General features: G+C 38.5%; 1 protein-coding gene across 1 annotated transcript in view; it reads left to right on the top strand.

The window, feature by feature from the left end:
* Nucleotides 1-20,168, top strand: part of KCNK2 (potassium two pore domain channel subfamily K member 2) — a 101,071-nt gene that overhangs the window by 52,046 nt on the left and 28,857 nt on the right. The window contains exons 4-5 of the mRNA XM_031552165.1: nucleotides 1,158-1,468; nucleotides 13,999-14,116. Of these exons, the coding sequence (XP_031408025.1) occupies nucleotides 1,158-1,468; nucleotides 13,999-14,116 (429 nt within the window). The remainder of the gene's footprint in view (nucleotides 1-1,157; nucleotides 1,469-13,998; nucleotides 14,117-20,168) is intronic.

Below are 20,168 nucleotides of genomic sequence, written 5' to 3'. Positions count from 1 at the left end.
CCGTGCCCATCCCCGGATGGGTGAGGTTGGGGGTGTCGGTGGGGTACGCCCAGCCTCCGGGGGTGGGCAGCGGTGTGCGGGGCGCAGCCTTCGGCTGAGAGCGGGGTCCGGGTGAGCCGTCCGCTCGGGTGTGGGCAGGCTGTACGGTGCCGGGGTCGCCTTGGCCTGGGCGGGGGGCTACCTCGCTCACCCGCGCCCCATTCCCTGCCCAGGGGTGCCCCTTCGTGCGGGTCAGGTCCCAACCCCGCAACGTCTCCTTCTGGTTTTACGGCTGAGCTCTTCCCACCGGCTGTGGAGAGCGGTGTTGCGGCCATTCGAAGTGTAATTCCGAACAATTTAAATATAGCTTCTGCAGTCAGCTGCCGTGGCCATCATCCCACAGGAGACCTTAACCTGCACTTGATGTGGTGGATTTTTTTAGTTCCCGTGTAGTTGCTGGTAGTCACATGAGTTATAGAGATACTCGATAACACATTCAGCTACTCTTTTCCTAACCCTGTGGGTTTTTGTAACTGTAAATAAAAATACACACTTTAACAAATGGTTGACTTTTTCCTGTAAGTACACGTGTGTCTTACTGGTATTTTCTGAACGGTTTAATCAATATGCAATTAACACTCTATGGCCAGTATGAGGAACAGCGTCTTGTTTTTATGGTCGTGTCTGGGGAGTTGCAAAGTGATCGTGCAACTGCTACAAGAGAGCTCTTGTTGGAGCACAGGACAGAATAGGCACAAGAAAGAAGGATTTGTATTTTTATGCTACTTCTGTAATGCTGAGGAAATACAGCTGGAAAGCTGCTTAGCAGTGCTTAAGGCAGCAGAGGATGTAAAGAATCTCTGCAGTAAAATGCCACCTCACATGAATTTAAAGAGGTGCAACAGCATAGGGGGAATCTTGCATTTTGCAAGGAATTGAGTGCGATAAGAGGACGTAGACACAGAACATATTGCAAATGTGCACAAGTGTAAATGGATAATACTACTCTGAGCAGCAGAGTTGTAACGCGGTTTGGGATTTAATTGAAAGATTCAACTCTGTAAGAACTGTACTTGGAAGGAGGAGAATTTCTGCAATCTGTTGGTGAGAAGGGAGCTCAGTGAATGTAAGCTGACCAGCCCCGTAAAAATTAACTTTCTTTTTTTCTGTTTTGTTAGTGGCGGCACCTGACTTGCTGGATCCCAAATCGGCCACTCAGAACTCCAAACCGAGATTATCATTTTCTACCAAGCCTACCGTGCTCTCTTCACGGGAGGAAAGTGATTCAGCTATCAATGTTATGAAATGGAAGACAGTCTCAACAATTTTTCTGGTGGTAGTCGTGTATTTAATAATAGGAGCAACAGTGTTTAAAGCCCTGGAGCAGCCTCATGAAACCTCCCAGAGAGCCACAATTGTGATTCAGAAGCAGACGTTCGTATCTCAGCATTCCTGTGTGAATGCGACAGAGCTTGATGAACTGATTCAGGTAATCCTTAGAAAACCCTTGTCACTGTGCCTTAGAGGAGTGATATATGGCAGCACTGCAGTGGTGCAGGGGGAAAACTCTTAGCCAAGCTCCATGTTGGCCAAGCAGAGTAACAAGTGGTGAGACCTGGAGTTGAGCAATAGCGTTTTCATGCAAAGCCTCTTGGTGGAAAAGCTACTGCTATTTTTAGGTCCAGTGCATTTGGTAGACAGCTTTTTCATTGAAGCCTCCCATTATGGTAATTAAATGATTATTAATCAGCAATATATATAATTAATAGTTCACAAAGGAGTTGATTCGTGCCTTACTGGATGTGTCAATATTTGAGAAGCCCAATTCTGAAGAAGAAAATACGTTGTCCATTGCCTTAAAGAAGTTCTAATTTACCGTGATTGTATCAAGCTAGCTTTTCTCCAGCTGTATGTTTCTTTTTATTGATTCAGTTTTAAGTACAGGAAAGCAGTGTGCGCTTGCTGTTTTGATCTTAAATCTCAATTTTCTGCACTTTTTAAAGGCACATCCCCAACTGATGTAAATCAATGTGTTTCTACTGACAGAACTTTACCCTTGCAGGTCACCTGGCTCAGAATAATAGGAAATACTTACTTGCAGTAGTGCAGAACTGGATCAAGAGCCTCATGAGGCCCTTTCCCACTTAAATCCCAGGTGTCAATATTCTGATGGCTGTCCAGTGGCACTGCAGGGATCAGAGAGTGGTGGCCAAAATTCTGGCAGTGGGAAGATGAACTGAACAGCCAAAGGTTGGCCAGGATCACTCCCTTTTTTCACTGGGAGCTGTCTGGGGAGATAGGAAGGGGGAGAGCAGAATGGGGGGTCACTCATGTGCTGCAGAGCATGCCAGTGGCCTGTGCAGCATGGCTTTCCAGAGGTGGATTTTAACAGCAGATCTGGCTGGGTGTTTAGAATTTGGGTTTGGCCACATAGACTAATCTGCCTTGAATATAGATTTTTCCAAAAGTGGCACCCTTTAAATGACTACCCAGCAATTCCTATCTCCATGTGCACTGACTAGGCATGCCTGAGGAGGTGCTGTTGGTATGAACGCTTTCAGTGCTGTGTAATAAATGCATTTCAGTGGTTTTACCAGCAGAACGTGAGCTAATCTTACAAAGAGATATACACACACTTTCTGATTAAAAATAATGTCTTGTAGCTAGCGTAAATATCCCATATGAAATTTTTAGGTCAGATCCAGCACTGGTGGAGATAAAAATAGAAATATTGAAGCAATATTATCTTACATCATCTACGAGATGGTCCTTAAGGCAAAAAAATGTTGAAATTTGCTCTTGAGTACTTAGATATTTTAGCGTTAATAATTCCCTACCCAGCAGCACAGATTGGTAGTAGAAAACCACTTCATCAGCATTCAAAGTCCATTTGATGTTGTGTGTAAAATCAATGTGAGTTTTGGCATGGTTATCAGTGCACAGATACCCATAACAGAATTAGTTCTCTTCTTTGCTAGTGATCTTTGTGTGGCCAGGAAAGACAGAAGCCTTTGAGGCTCAATGGGGTACACAGCCTCCCACATGTGAACGCAAGGACGTTTTTTGGGGAAGAACTCGTTTTTGCTCACTGATGGGTAAATATAAAACTTAATTTCTCCTTGCTCCATTCTGCTGATCAGACCCCTCCTCAGCACTATAAAGACCAGGACACGGAGGTAGGAAGGCACTGGTTTTGGCTTACCCAAAACAAAATAGGAAATCTGTGCTAAAGCAGCATCTCAAATCAATTTTTCCCAGCCAGAGCAGCTACCATGACCATGGGGGTCAAATTTCTTCTCACTTTGTCACAAAAAGCTGAATTGCTGGAAAGCATTCTATTTCCCAGGGCTAATATCTGACTGTTAGTATAGGATAATGCAGTTTACACTGGATGTCTGCATGATTAAAAATAAATAATATGTGTGAAGAAAACTAAATTATATCTAAGGAATCGCTGAAAGATACAAATCTGAAAGTGAATAGGTGCTACTGTAGTAGGAAGCTGGAATGATTAATGTATGTGAAGAAGACTACAAAGCTTACAGGTTATAATGTCTTCTTTAATCAAGTGTTTACCTTAAGTCAAGCTATAATGAAATTCATTATAAACTTTTCGTTTCACACTTTACATTCTGAGAATTCAGGAACTAGTTTATGCTAGTCATTTCTCAAGGTGCTTATTATAGAAGGCTTTTTTGGTCCGCACAATTTTGGATCTGCCACTAAACCCATTTGAGCATCCCAAGACTCCGAATGGACAGTACAGTCTGTGGTGGCTTAGCCAGGTGAGCAAGTTAGGAAAACTACATTAAGAGAGCAAATTCAGCCAAAAACATTTGTGCAAGTGGGATGAAAATCCAACTCACTGGCACACCAGGGCCATCTCCTTTCCATCATCTTTGCTAAAATCTTCCCTTTGCCCCAGAGCTGATTACAGCACATAAAGTTGTGAGCTTTCGGAAATGTCTGGAGAACAGGGAGTTTTCACTTCCTGTATTCTCCATCCTTGTGTTGTTGTTTTTTTTTTTCACTGGTCACCCAAATCCTTCCTGCCTCAGTATTGTATACTATTGCATATATCCCAGCACATAGAGCTTTACTGCTTGGATTTTGATTTCTTGAAACGATGTATTTTCACACTGATTGTGTGGCTACTCTAAGTGTACTCAATAGGAATTATACTTTCATATTATTGATATTGCTATGAAACATGGGGCAATGGAGAGCTGCCATGCAGCCCAGAGAAACATGCAAAGAGAACGAAACAGAGTGTTCTGCTAATGGTGGGCAAGCAACTTAAACTGCCTCGCAAAGTCACTTGGAATTTCCTTTTAACTTTTGGGAGGTCAGCCCAGCCCAACATCTGTTGGCAAAGAGGTGGTCTTCATGACCTCTCCTTCTGATTTCCACAGTCCCGTGCTGCAAATCTCTTTCATTGCAAACTGCTTCACTTCCTTGCTGCCTCACTGTAATAGAATACACCTGAAATGAACAACAGCAATATGTGACCCTGAGACCTGATTTCCAAAATGTCTTTTTTTTTTTTTTTTATGTTTGTGAACACTTCCATCTAGTACTGACCTTAAAAGGTGTCGAGTTGAGGATATCTACATACACTAGAGCCCCTTTTTTTTTTTAGACAATTTCAGTGCCTTTTGCTGTGGCCTGAAGCCAATATTAACAACAATATTAAGTGGATCACTGTGTGCTGTGCACAGCTTGGTACTGCACAGTGTTAAGTGATACTGTACCTATAATCTACAGCTAAAGAAATATCCCATGGTTTAATCTTGTGGACACACAAACATTGCCTGGGTGAGTCTGATTCTGCTCAACTGATCAGCAAGCTCTGTGTTAAATACGGGCTTTTCAAATTTCAGCTGGAAGGTCTTGAAGGGGTCTCAGTTATTAACTGATAAGGAAGTATTGGTTTGTTGAAGGTTATGTATTGTATCTCACACATTAGAAAGCTGTGAAAGAGGATGTGTCCAGAGACTTTGCTACTGTTCCTTCTTCTGGAAGAACTCTTGTCAATTTTCATGGATGTTTTTTCAGTGTCTCAATCCATGCTCACTCACAGCTTGGTCCTGACATGCAGCGCAAGTGATAGAACAAATCTGATTTTTTACATCTCTGTTGGAACAATGTTTTTTCTCATCAGTGAGATTTTGTGTCAGAAGCTGATAGAAACCTGGGATTGATCCAAGGAACAATAAAAATTAGAGAATGAAAAAAAAATCTCTAAGTTGAGCACTTATATCTTTAACTATTTTGTCCTGGTTTCAGTTCTCTTTTAGTGTGTGGACTATTCCCTCTGCTAAGCTTACTACTAAACTTTTGAAAATGTTGGAACCATTTCCAAACTCAGATGCACAAAGTACTGCCAAGTACCTGGAAGAATCTCCTGCTGTGTTCATGCACCCGTGTATAGCAGCCACCTTGTGTGTGTACACCTGCTGAGATCGTGATGTGCTTTGGGGCTAAGAGTTGGTCTCTGGGGACAAGTGAGCTGGACTGAAGTTGTTATCCAGCAGCTCTATAAGACTGCCATTCCTACTGGTTCATACATCTCATTCCCCCTCTGAATTTGTTGACCCCCTAGAAATCATGTTTTTCCTAGAAGGTAAGGATGTGACTAGTATTTTGTATCGTGGGCTGTCCTGGGAATGAGGTGAGCATTTGTCCTTCTGCCAAAGAGAAAGCTGATTGGAAAACAAGAGCTTTTTATGTGAATAACAGCTAATTATGTATAACTCAGCAATTACCTGGTTTAGTGTTGGCCTTTATAAATCAAAATGAAAAAAAATCCACTTACTCCCCAAGCATCTGATTGTGTTTTGTATTATCATAAGAAAATGGAAATTAGGGAAATTTCAGTTAAATTATTTTAATTATCTAAAGCATCCTAAAAAGCTGGTGTGAATTATTTTAGATATCTCAGTTACTTCTCAAACTTAATACAAAAATTAAAGATACTCTGAAACAAAGGTAATAACAGAACGTAATCAATTCTTGGTTCTTTTAGCAGAAACATTCATCAAATCTGTTTATTCTGAAAACCCTAACAAGTGGAAAAAAATAGTATCAAAATTAACAGGATGATCTTTTAGTGTGTTCCTTGTAGTGCTTATGGTTTTTAGAAAGCCTTCATTTCAAAATCCAAGCAAGCTTTCAGAATGGTGCACCAAACTGTCCCAGCAGTAGAGGAATTTGTAGAGTTTAAACCCAACCCCTTTTGGAGTATGTGGCTTCCTCTGAAAATTGAATGCCCACAAAAATGTTCTTACATTTTTAGAAGAAATAAAAGAATTAATGAGCTGCCAAAATTAGCTGTATTGACCTCTATCCCACGAGTCGATCTCTTTGGGTTCTGCATGGGTTTTGTGGTTAACATGAGAAGGAAGCTCTCTGGGCCAGGGTCCATACAGTTGTGTTCCTTGACTACTTCCATTCTGTATTTGCATGTGCTAAATTCTCTGTTTACTTTCTATTCATCTTTTAGGCTCTGAATGAGACTGAAATGTCTTTTCTCTTTGTCTCTCTGGAGGAAATATATATTTTTTTCCTTTATCTCTCTGGAGGAAAGCCCAGCAGTTATGAATGACATGCAAGCTGTGTTTCATTCATCACCAAAATGTCATCATGGCTTGTGACATGATTAATTTATTGTTAAAAATATTTAATTTCAAAATATGTATTTTCTGTGACTTCATTTTTGTAGCTTGGAGTAGCTTGAATATATTTTTCACTACTGTGCACCTCCACCAGTAGCTGATATTATATCTTTTTCATAGGGCCTTTTACAACTTGCATTTTAGCCCCAAGAAACTAATATAGCTGCATCCTCAGAAGCATGTTGTTTTATTTCAGCCAGCTAAGCTCCTTGAGCCACAACCTCTCAGATCACGTAAAAAACTGTTAAAATAATGTAAATCCTTCTTTCTCTCCCAGAGACTAGAAGCTTTTTGAGCTACCTGTATAATTTTTTAGAGATAACAAGTCAAAGATATGCAAAGATTTTGTTTTCAGCTAAATCTGACATTTATTTATACAAATTTTAAATCTATTAGCTAAGCCTATTAAGCTTGAATGAAATTTTATTCCTTCTTTGAGTCACAATGTTGACAGACATTCTCAGTCCTGTGGGCTGCAGCCTGTGGGTCTCTGAACAGGAATTTTTGGAGGGAGTCTGGCACATACCAACTCAAACCATAAATACTCTTTGTCTCTGTCTTTTGCAGTTCCTTCTGGTCTCCCCAAAAGGGAGCAACAACCATCCCATCTTGGTCTGGATCCTGGCCTGCAAAGAAGCAGGTGCTTATCTTTCATAAGCCTTAGAGCTTTGGAAAGATTGACAGACTAGCATAAAAGAAATTGATGTTACAGTGAATTTTTTTTAGCCAGGGATCCAAAATATCATTGCATCAGTATTTTTTTTTAATGTACAAGGTTATGCTGCTTCGTTTTGAACATGAAGCTTATGTCAAATTGCAAATACCAGTCCCAGAGCTGTCTGCTAATAGTATTGATTAAGCAACGTTAAATTAATGACTTTTAAAGCAATTAAAACATGAGGTACAGGGGCTGTAGTTTTATTTTTACCCTGTGCATGTGTCAGTCCTCAGCAAGGAGTCTGTTCCTCAAAGCACTTGATCTTATGTATTCTAATCTTTAAATACAGAGATGGTCCTAGCTGGCAAAGACAGATTCTGCTGCTTTTTTTCCTCCTGCTGACCCTGTGTTACAATTGGAAAGATTGGTGTGGTGAAAAGGTGATACACAAAGAGTGAAATGGCAAAAGGGACAAAACAAAAAAAGAATAGTCACTCATCTTCAAAGACCTAGACTTATAGGGAAAAACTCCACAAGGAAGGGGTCTCCAACCAGAGAGCCTTCCTCTGTGGCAGTCAGCCCTTAAATGACGTCTAAGAAAGGTGCAGTCAGCTACCACCCCTTCTGGTCACACAGCTGGATTGCCTTCACCTGTGCTCCCAGGGCTGAGCCGGTCCTTTCTCCAGATGATCAATCAGTGGTTCAGGCTGTGAGTTAACAGTTCCCATGTACACTGCTAGTCAGTATTCACCCCAGGACATCATGCCTGCTTCTTTCTCATCAGAGAAAAATGTTCAGGAAATATTGTCCAAGCTGTTGATTTATTAAATCAAAGATCTTCTGGAGGCACCTGTGATCCTAACCTCACCCTGACCTGCCCTGTGCAGATATCCATGTGCTGTGGTGGGGCCTCATTACCAGAAAACAGGTAGGCTGTGGAGCCCCCAGGGTGTGGGCATGTCCTGCTCTGGATTGCTCCAGTTCCTGCTGTGCTCTTCCAGATGGATCTCTTCCTCTACCTCCGCTCTCTGTACTGAGGGACATGGTTTAGTGGGGAAATACTGGTGGTTGGTGAATGGTTGGACTGGGTGATCTTGGAGGTCTTTTCTGACCTCGCTGATCCTATGATTCTATAATTCTCTCTGTTCACGGAGTGGAGAAATTTTTGCCAAACTTTCTGTTGCCGTGAGACCATTCCCATTTTAGCATGCTGATAGGATAGATCCCTCTTCTGTAGCTATTTTCTTCATGCTCATTAAACCTAAGGAAATTTTTATAACACATGCTCTTTACCCTTCATGAGCCTAAGAGCAATACAGATTTCTGGAAGAATAATAAATAGTTTTTAACCACCCTTGTCACTTCTCTGAGCAGGGTGGTTTGGGCTCTTGAATGATATATTTAGTTCAGAGGAACAGTTTTCCAGGACCCAGAACCTAGTTTGAGTGCATCTGAATGACAGCTTTTGTCTTAGAGAGGATGGCAGCTATGACTCATTGGTAAGTCAATTTTCCTGAGCAGCTGTCTGAATAATTCTTCCTATCTTTAATCTCAAGAAGCAAAGTAAGATTCTCATCTCAAAATGTGTACATATATATATGTGTATATATAAATGTATACACACACACAAAATTTATATATGTATTCTATTGGTTCTACCTATTTTAAAATATAAATGTTTTTCAATATCTTCCTGTGTATTTTTAGCTTAAGAAGATTGTGAACGTAGGGTGAAAAGAGCTTTTTGACATGCTGAGTACTCCAGTGCAGATTAGAATCATAAGTTAGATGGACGAAAAAATTACATGCAATCATAGAATTGCAATACAAACATCGTTGCAGTTTCTTTCAACAGTAGGACTCAAAAGCGTAATCTTTGAGAGAGTGGAGAGTAGTTTGCTAAGTGTTAAAAGCATCTGAGTGTGCCTCTGAACAAAGAACTGGTATTTCCATCCTCTGCAAACCAAAGGTGAAGTGCAAAGGCGGGACCTGGGCAGTAGCTGGACAGCATGAGGTGTATGGCTACACGGGAGAGAGAGGGAGTGTGCTTGTAAAAAGGAAGAAATCCAGGAGGAGAGCTGAGTTTCCAAAAACTATGAGGCATTTTTGATTTTTTGACACTGCTTGTTAAATGATTCCCAGGAAGTGCAAGCCAACTCCTGAGACAACCTGGGGAACAGAAGAATGCATGCTCTTTTATCAGCAGCATACCTTGCAGTGAACCTATTTTAATTTTTGGACAGAAAGGCTGAGAGTAATGAAGTGTTTTGTTACATCATTTCAGAAAAGTGACGTACAAAAGCATGCATTCAGTGCCTGACGGAGGACAAGAAGATGAGAAAGAATTAGGGTGGCTGGTTTGAGATATGCTTATTTCTGTGGGAGACTACCAGAGGCCATCCTCCTCAGTTTATAACCTCTCTGTATTTGTTGTACTGAGGATCCCAGTTTAGTGGATGTTGCTCCATCACCAACAGGCTTGCTTTTGTCCCTCATCTCCATTGATTCCTTGCGGGGTCAGAGGAGCAGAGGTTGAAGTCCCTGACCTAGAAGAATTGTCTTCTACTTCCCCCCCCCCTCACTCTTGCCCAAATAGCTCCTTTTTGAAAGCCTGATTTATGTGATAAACTGCAAGGGTAGGTCAGTGTGGTCTCAGTGGATAGCTTTCTGCTTGAATAAATCATGATGTGATAACACAAAACTGCACAATATATTTACCAGAAAGTGTTTCTAAATTATATGGGAAACTGGCATTGAATTAAAATCAAATTTAGTGTTGTTGCTCTCATTTTCCTAGTGCTCCAATTTCAAGCAAAACAGCACTGGGTGAATGCAGGCTTTATGTGTCTTTGTAGCTCGGTTTTTGAAAGTAGCATGGATGCCTGGCCCATCCGCTCTGCGGTCAAGCATCTCCTCTCTTCTCTCTGATGTTCTACTAAAGCTTATGCCTGGATAGTGGTTTAGAGCCAGGTAGTGTGGCTGTAGCATGACTTAATACCTGAATGCACCTCATGCCTAGATTTCAGATACAGTACAAAGCAAGCCTAAAGATCCATGTGATTTAAAAAAATGGGAATTAAGTTCCTAAAGTTTTTAGATACTTAGATACTCAGTTTTCTTTACTGTCAAAAAACCCCCTGCAATTCAAAATTGTGAAGACAAATAAAAGCAAGTGGTGAAAACACTAAGTCAGAACTTAGTTTGCACAGGGGGTAAGAATAAGAAAAACTAGAAAAATTGCCTCTAAGGCTGTGACTGAACTGTACTGCTGTAAGGAAGAAATTCCCTTCTTAAGATCATGTGAAGTGTTTGTTGGCTGCAACCTGATATAAATGTAAAGATTATACAGTTTTTGTGATTCTGACTGTACTGACTGTTTCAAGATTGAAAGCAAAGAGTTATTCATGCTGCTGTATATATTAGGGTATTCCAAAGAGTTCAAATGACAGAAAAAAAAGTTATAAAGGGAGGAAAGTCATGCCAAACTTGTGACAAATGAAATGGTTGTGTTTGCTCTAATAGTAAGGCAACCGTGAGGAGAGAAAACTGGAGATCAAGAATAAAGTGACAGAGAAAAGTAGATCTAGCAGTACTGGCTAAAAGTAATAGGATGCTTTTTAAGCATGGAGAATGGGATCCTGGCCCTTAGTGAATTCAACAGAAAACAATTGTGTGAGGCTTAGTTTTTATTCCAGGCTAAGGAAATGTTGATATCCAATAGTCCAGCTGTGTTTGAGCCAGCTATATTATGTAATCAAAAAAAAGATGCTGCCCTGCAAATTGTGCCCCGATATGCACACAGGTAAGGGTATTTTCTTGAACATTAAGCTTAAGAATAGTCTTAGATGAGGACCTGTTCACAAGAACTGACCAAACTAAGAAGGACAGATGGCCTCCAGTCGAAAGACTTTATGAGATAGTGTTATTGATCACAGTAAACCTGTGACCTTGTTGCTTTCAAGCCTGTCATCCTTGTTAGTGAGGATGACTTATGGATGACTGTGAAGAAATGTAATGAAGTAGCTTTGTTAATATTTAAGGCTGGCTTCTCCCAAACACAGGAACCACAGAGCAGAAAGTTTAATAGTGTGTGTTTGGAAACTTAACAACCAGATGATGAAGAAGGTATCATATGACCATTCCACACTAAAACTGCGTTTAAAACTGTGCATAAGTTGAATCAGTAAGGTACAGGGAAGGTTGATGAGAAATACTGGCAATAAAGAAATACTGATATAGAAGATTCAGTGAGCTTATTTAAATAGGTAAATAATTTGTTTAATAAGAAACAGTTTTTAACTTGGAGAAGAGGCAGGTGATGGGGTCTATAAGATAGTAAATTTCTCTGATTAGACAATTCAGTGTTTCTCATAACATAAGAACTTCATACAATTTATGACAAAGCACATAATAATCTCGAAGAGGAAGTGCTTTTTTTTTTAAACAATCCAGCAGCAAGTGCTGAACTCATTGTCACAATGTGTCTTGGCTCCTAAAATGCATGTAGACTCCAAAAGTAGTGAAATTTGTGGTAAAAAGATCCACCCCGAACAATCTTAATACCATGCAGCCTCCCACTCAAAGTTCCTAAAGGTGCTAGTCAGAAGCTGTGTGAAGAGAAAGCATCACTTTCCTGCTTGCCCTGACTCTACATTCTTTTCCTAATTAGCTGTTGGCTGAAATCAAAGACATAATAATGGCTAATTGTCTTTTGTAGCCATCTGTTTTGTCAGGACTAACCCAACAGAGCAATTTTGGGTTAAGCTGTTTCTTTTTCCTTGAATTTTGTAGTTGTAGTATACTGCAGTTAGGAAATGCATAGCTTTAATGGATCTTTGATTGCTTTGATGAGCTCGCCTTTCATAGAGAAGACACTGATTTTGTTTGGCTTCAAAACTTTACGGTGATTATCTAAAGCTCTGAAAATTTTTTACATCTGGATCTGTATAAAAATGGGTTGTCTTAGACTGCCTAAACAGGTGCTTTGCTCTCTATAGAGCATTCACACAGTATGCTGAACTAGAAAAAAAAAAAAAACAACATGAACGGTCCTATAAAATTATATTAATCCAGCACTTTACCATATGATGTCCTCACAGAAGTGCATGTACCTACTTGCAGGTACAAGGATTTATGATGAAAATTCTTAGTTCTCTAAAATGAAACAGTACTCAAAATGTATTCAGTAGGCTTCATAATGCAGCACACTAGGGCATGTAAGTTAAAGGAATATCTGTATTGTGTGAATTCCAAAATCAATATAAGGGCTGGTTTCCATATGGGTCTTAATCTGATATGTCTCTTTTTAAACTAATGAAAGCGCTTGTCAGTACTTATAGTTGCCAAGTTGTATGTAATGTATGAACACTGAAGAAGCATTTTTCCTCAACCCAAAGGAAAATTAAACTCTCTTCCCCTTCCTTCTCCCTATTCTTTTCTTCCTCCTCACTAGGACTGAATATTACACATCTTGGATGTCTTGCTTTCTGGAATTTCAAAGCATTTTAAAATGAAAAGTATAGAAGGTAAAACAATGCAAATTCTATGTCAGGTTACCCCAGTGGGCTTTCTTCTGACACCCTGGGTGCTGAAAATGGCACTTGGCATCCTCATGGTTTCAGAGATGACTGCTTTGTGCATCTGAGCTTTGGCAATGGCAAACTGGAAGCGGTGGATTTTGGTTGAGGTCCAGTCATGGAAAATCAATGGTCTGGGGATTCCAGCATTGATGTTTTGTCATGTCTATTCACATCAACTGACTTGCACGGGCACTGTTAAGAAACAAAAATCATTTAATTGGCAAAATATTGATCTATTTTCTGATTAGGAAAAAAAAATATTAATTCTGCAAGATAGTCTTCATCCGAAATAGTATAACAATTTCAGAGGGCTTCACTCAGAGCAGTTTCAGAAACCAGAACAGTGGGGTTTCTGCCCACACAGAAAACCATTCTGGTCTACTCTGTTGCTGAATGCCTGTATCTGCAAAGTCATTTTTGGACAACTCACCAAGATGAAGCTATTTATTAGTGAAAATGTTGATTTTAGCTTTGTAGGATTGCTTCCTGTGATGTTCTTTTGTTAAACACCAATTATTATTATACATAAACTTAGCAAAATACAAGTTTGGTACTTGACCCTGGATTTGCTGTTGATAGAGTGGAGGTTTTATGTAATTATACACCTTTCATTACTGGATTATCTATTTTAAAGAAATATTTTAATTATTTGGAGTTCATTTGATTCAAAATAATGCATGGTGATTTTTTTCTTGGAGTTTTAAAATGATTGTGTTTTAAAAAATACATTTGCTTCACTAACTCAATAGAATAACATTTTGGGAAATGTAATTGTAAATCTTTGTCTAATGCACATTTTTCTTCATCAAAATGTTACAACAGTAAAAATAATTGTTTGTCACCTAATTAACATAACTCTTGTAGATTTTGTGGATTTTTTGAACATTTTGCTTTCGTAGTGTAGAGCTTGCAGCTCTGCAGCTCACTCACATGCTCAAGTGTATTCTGAGCAATAAATCCTAGCCTGGCTGAATGACAAAACTTGAGCAGCCCAACACTCTTCTTTTTGTGGTTTATTGCTTGGGTTAAATAAATTGCTTATCTTAATGTAATGTATATTAATATCAATGTTTCATGAATATTGACAAAAATCTTTTTAAACTTGCAGCAAGTAGTGGCAGCAATAAATGCAGGAATCATACCTTTAGGAAACACATCTACTCAGATCAGTCACTGGGACTTGGGAAGTTCCTTCTTCTTTGCTGGCACTGTTATTACCACCATAGGTAGGACACAGCTTATTACCTTTTTATAGTAAATGAGCTGAATCTCTTTTGATTTCCAATGTGTGCATATATTTGTCAATGGTATATCTTCCAAATCTTCTATTTATTTATTTATTTATTTATTTATTTTGAACTACATTTATTTTTTTAGTTTCAGGGGCAGAAGTAAGAGCTGTCTTTAAGGATCCCTGGCTGAGTAAATAGCTCTGCAATAGAAGACAAATATTATTGTAGATTTTTGTGAGGTGATTAGAAGAGGCTATGGAAACATTTTCTGGGGGGCATTTGGTCAACTCTGTAATCATAAGTGTTAAATAGGGCATGATTTAAAGCACATGTGCATTAAACTTTGACTGAGATGTATGGAATTTCAAGTCTGTATAATCCGACTTTATGTTCTTAGAGAACTAAGTTTTGAGTAAGATAACAACATGGTAAGGATTCTGTACAACTTATTCAGTTATGAACACTGTGTTGGTGGGCAGATTCACATCCAAAAGCTTACTCTGAGGCTTCTGCTGCATTCAGGAAGGTCTAAAGTTATGGGGTGATTTGTCCATGATTACAAGCCCACTGAGTTTTCTGCATCCTTTCTGCACGTAAGAGCCACTGTCCCTCTGGGCAGGTGTGAGCAGAAACAGCATTTGACCTTTCAGTTTCTTCCCCTTGACTAGAATATAGTGAACACATGGTGAACAGTTCAACAATGCAGTGTAGCTCCCAAGTCTAGAATGGGCATCCACAAAGGGGACTGGAAATTTGAGGAAGAAGTCAGATGGAAAAACTTAAGTTCTACATGTCTAGAGTAATGTGTAAGGAGTTGTCATGTTGTTGCAATTATTATATATGTACAATTTACATACATATTTGGATGAAAGGTGTGTTCTTTTTACGTACTTTTATTTCTTCTTTATGTACAATGCATATGTACTATATTTTTGTATGTTTATATACCGGCATATATATATATATATGTATAAATATTGTGTGTGGGTGAAATATTTTTTTCATATCCAGAGTAACTAAACCACAGTTTAGGGTCAGTGAGGAGTAAAATTCTGATCTTACCAGCAAACTCACTGATTTTTGAATATTGAAAAATTTAATTTTATTCAATCATAATGAAGGAAAGCAAAAGCCTTGAAAGGATATCTTTACAATCAATCTCATTACTGTTTTCTGACGGCATGAAGCTTGACACTGTAAATTTATTTTCTATTTTGAAACTGCGTGTTTATTAAAACTGGCAATACATTTTGCACTTAACTATGGTTTATTTCTAGATTACTTATTTTTTACTCTTCAGGATATTTTAATTAGAGCATGTCATTGTAAGTGTCCATGGTACTGTAGAAAGTGCTTAACGTTTTCAGTTGCGGATAGGGATAAAAAAAAGTATGAAAAATGTTCAGGGACTTAATTAATTCAAACATTATTTTAAAGCAGTGGAACATTTTGTTTCACATTTTATTTCATTTCTAAATAAAACTTTAAGGTCTTTCTAAATCAAAATGTTTCCTCGTTTAATTTATTGAACTGATTCTACCAAAACATGTGTGAGTCCTGTGTGGAGAGAGGGCCATCTGCAACTGGATCCAGCCCTGTGATCCACAGTCCTCAGGAGACAAGATAACCCAATAGGAAATACATTTGAAAATTAATATTTCAGGTCATTTCTTCAAACCGGAGTAGTCAGAATCAGGTCACACCAGGCAACTGTAAATATGTATTTCAGGTTTTTGTGATACAAAACATGAGAAAATGTAGGAAAAAGTCTTCTGAGAAATATTTAGGCTTTGGAGCAACAGTGCTTTTCATCAGAAAGCCTTCTGATGAGAGTTCCCGATCAGTTGCAGTTTTGGGCTTTTATTCTTAAGATCTCTGGACTGTGTGTGTGTACATTACAGCTATTGCAGTTTGGCATTGTCTTGCTGCTGTGAGCCATCTTCCTGGTGGTTCAAAGGGCTTGTGATATGTCAGAAAAGTGCAGCTGTCATGAAAAGCCTTTGGAATTGTGGATCTCCCAGGATAACAGCAACAGGCCTAACAATTGACTGTGTTTTCCCTTACTCTTCACATTATGACATGTCATCAACTGCTTTCGTGTTCAGAACGTGATCTTTTCATATCTGAGTAACCTTTTGAATGTGAAAGCATTCCTTCCAACTTGGGGGCATATGTTTATCCTACAACTTGATATTTCAAATTCTCCAGAGTTTAAAAATGCAGTTTATGAGCATCTCTAGAGAATTGCCATGAGTTTCAGTCAAATGCTACAGATATTCTCTATGAACCAGGACATGACCTTGTAAATTCATAAAACAACAGAAATAATTAGTTAAATTGATTTATAAATATGAATGAAATCTTCAAATATTATGTCCTTTAGACTGAATGCCTCAAATAAGTACTTGAATAGAAGAAAAAAAAGATTGCTTCTCTCCACAGAAAATGATAGCTTTCCAGTGTTGCAGCAGATTCTCTGGATTTCTAAACCTCTTATTATTATGATTTTTCTGTAAACCACACTCCTCCTGCTGATATCTCAGAATCCAAGAAATTTCTGTGAAACCAGTTTATTATTATTTATGGATTATATTTTTTCCAAACCCTTCTTCAATGACAGTACCACTTCATCCCTAAGATATTTGATTCCTGGGGAGAGAGAATCATAAAAAGAACTTCAGCATTTACCTAAGCAACAAGTTATTGTTTTACAGTTACTGTTATTATTGTATCATAGCAATTGTAAGCATTTAGGTGAAAAATATTGACCATGTATTTTGATGGCTGTTGGGAGCAGTCCAGAGCCGTCTGTCCTTCTCTCTGCTTTGGATCTCCTGTGGGCTGCTGAAAGGCTCTTGGATGGTGACTTGTAATCTGTTGAGAGTCAAAGCCAGCTAGCAAAAGCAGAAGTAACACTGGAGAAAGCAAGAAATGATTAGACGTTGCATTGAGGGGGACGTGGTTTAGTAAGAAATATCGGTAATAGGTGGATGATTGGACTGGATGATGTTAGAGGTCTTTTTCAACATTGGTGATTCTGTGAATGTTACTTAGATGCTTCCAAAGATGTGGATTTAGTTGAGAGGTCAGAGTCAAACAGTGTCACATGACTCCGTTTAATAGAGAAGATACTTGATAGCTTTTCATACCGAGTCTGAGTAGACTGTTTTTTGCTTTGCATTTACTACTGTGGAACACCATAAGACTTGTTTCAAGAAGTGACCAGGCTGGCTATGGGTTTGGTTTACTTAGATGTTTTCACATTGTGATTGTGTTTCTAGAACAAATATGGCTCATCTTGATAAAAAAAAAAAAACAAAACTGTGAAGCACTGTGATTACTGTATGTATGGACACTTTCGGATAGTCCTAATAGGGAAAAGAGTAACAAAGAATAATAGGAATGCTGACATTGTTTATGAAATATGTTGTTGCATTGTTTATTAGGATTCTGCGCGTGCTGCTGAGTGCAAAATATACTTGCTTTTTTTTCTACCAGAAAGTGCCTTTATTATTTGGACCAAATGTCCAAGGAGAAGAAAAAAGAGGATTGAGAGGAAAAGTGTGGGGGAAAAAAAGGGTAACTAAATAGTAAAGCTGGAGCTAGTGCTGAGGAAGTATGGAAAACAATCTTTCTGTCCCACATTTTTATTGTAAGGGTCCATCATTGCTTCTCCAAGTACATTTTTATCCTCTAGATTATTTTCTTCAATAGATAGTTTAACTTGGGAACTGGCAGATAGTGCCTTCTCTCCAGCAATTTGTATTTCAGGTCCTGATAAAGCTTCCTATTGACAACAGGGTAGGAAATGAAACCCCTCTTTCTGCAATCTAGAAAAACAAACAGAAAAACAAAGTAGACCTACTGAGGTGTAGTGCTTAGTGGTCTCTCTCACAAGTGACTGCTGCTCTAGCATATAAAAAATGTCAGACTCTGTATCATGAAATCTCCTATAGATCTTCATTTCAAATGGCTGTACTATTTCTGCTTCTACTCCAGCCAGTCTGTACTGACTTTTTCAAGCATCACAAGCAGAAATGTAGCAGAGGGAACTTATTTGAATTCCTGGAAGATAGATTATCTTGAATAGCCATTGTGAGCATGTCAGGAATGCCAACAACCTCACCAGCAGCTGTAGTACCCTGGAGCACATCTTTTCAAACAGAGCTGTGTCTACACGGGAGTGAGTTCATGGAGCTTTGTGAGTACCTAGCAGAAGGGTATTTGGCAGCTGTATTGGTGTCCAAGCATAGTTGTTAATAGCTTCCTACAAATCAAAAGGGGAAGAACATATCATTTCTTTTTGTTCTTTTTCCCCTTTTTTTCACCAGCTGTTGACTTTTGAACCCAGACTTCTCACTGGCAATTGAAGCTGGACCTCTAGTCTAGTTCAGTTATGTCTGAGTTTTGCTTAGCCTCATATAGCTAGCTATGGAAATATTGCTATGTTGGTTGGGTCTGAAGCCTATTAACTATTACAAAGTGCAAAGGAATGTGAATCTATTTTGTTGTTGTTGTTGAATTTAAAAGAAATTAAGGGAACTATTTGTGAATATTTATGTTTTAGGGAACAGTTGTGAACTGCAAACAGCTAGAACACTGAAAAATGTTTAATACATTTGACTAGATTGACTTGATTTTTCACTTTGAGATTTGCAATTAGTTATGCAGTTTCAAAATGTAATTCCACTGCAAGGAATATCTTTTTTTTCCTGCCATTTTCCCATTGCCTGACCCCAAGCTTTTCTTGTGAGGTCAGGGTATTTTATAAACTATTATTACGTTGCTTATTAATTTAAAAAGAAAATAATCCTGCCACTAAATCTGTCCCTTCTGGTGCCATTTCACTGCATTTTTGAAATACAGAGTAAAAGAATAATGTCTTGATAATTAAAATATCCAAAATATGTTTGTTGTTACAAAAGGATAAATACTGTTGATAATCAAAATGTATTACCTATTATGTCAGATTATCATGCAGGTAAAAAATTGCAAGTGATGCTGCAAAATGTGTTCCCTTAGTTCAAAAAAATAACATGTATCACAAACTTATGCTAGAATAGTTTTTGTTTGGTGTTTTTTGTTTGTTTGTTTTGTAGCTGCATTTGCCACCAAGGAAGAAATGTTTTTTTCTGAGCTTTTCATGTGGTGTCACGTAATTTCAGTAAAACAAAAGTAATAACTACATTAAAAAAAAAAAATAAATCAGCCCTTAACTGTTAAGTCTTCCGAGAAACTTGCCCGCCAATAGCTCATAAACAAAAGTAAGTGCTCAGATTATCTGAAATGCTGTTTTTAAATCAGTTTGAACTAGCTGCCTCCTAAAACTTTTGTGTGGATATATGGATTCCTGTTTCAAAAACTTCTGCCTTCACCCTTTCTTTTCAATCACTTTCTGTTGTTCCTGCATAAGAAACGCACATCTACTATACAACAGTGAGAACCACATTTTGAGAACTGAAGCAGAACAAAGTCATGGGAATATTGCACCTTAGTTATTTCCAAAAGCAGAGGATATTGAAGATGAGCTTAAAAAATTCATTTTGAAAGATGACTCCAATTTGCTGATCAGAATATAAATGCTGGGATTTCTATGGCTTGTATGAAAGAAAGGGAAACAAGGGAAAGCAAACATAAGAGTAAAGTGTGTGCAGGTCCCAAGGTAATTGAAGAGAGAAGAGTAGTGAAAACCTCCTGAAAGTAAATAACATAAAATATATCTGACCAAAAAGTATTCTGATGTGTGATTTACCCCACACAAATAGAAATTAGAATAATTAGACAATTAGAAATACATTTGGGACTATGGCTTATGGGAGCTTAGTTGCATGGTGGACACTGAAACGTAATGGCTTTTGAGGATCTGTTTCTCTGAAGAGTCATCAACTCAGAATCATCTTTGGCTTCTTTTCGAAACCAAGTAAGGTTTCGTTGAAGTAGAGTCATAGGTGTTGTCCTCAACATGTAGCCTGAACGCATGTCCAGGTTTCATATAGCTCTGAGAATGGATGTATACAGGGGAAAGCTGAGTATAACCAGCTGCAGA

This window comes from Meleagris gallopavo, chromosome 2, assembly GCF_000146605.3.
Source record: "Meleagris gallopavo isolate NT-WF06-2002-E0010 breed Aviagen turkey brand Nicholas breeding stock chromosome 2, Turkey_5.1, whole genome shotgun sequence".
Taxonomy (NCBI): domain Eukaryota; kingdom Metazoa; phylum Chordata; class Aves; order Galliformes; family Phasianidae; genus Meleagris; species Meleagris gallopavo.
Note: the sequence above shows the minus strand (reverse complement) of the source record. Positions and strands in the feature narration are given on the sequence as shown.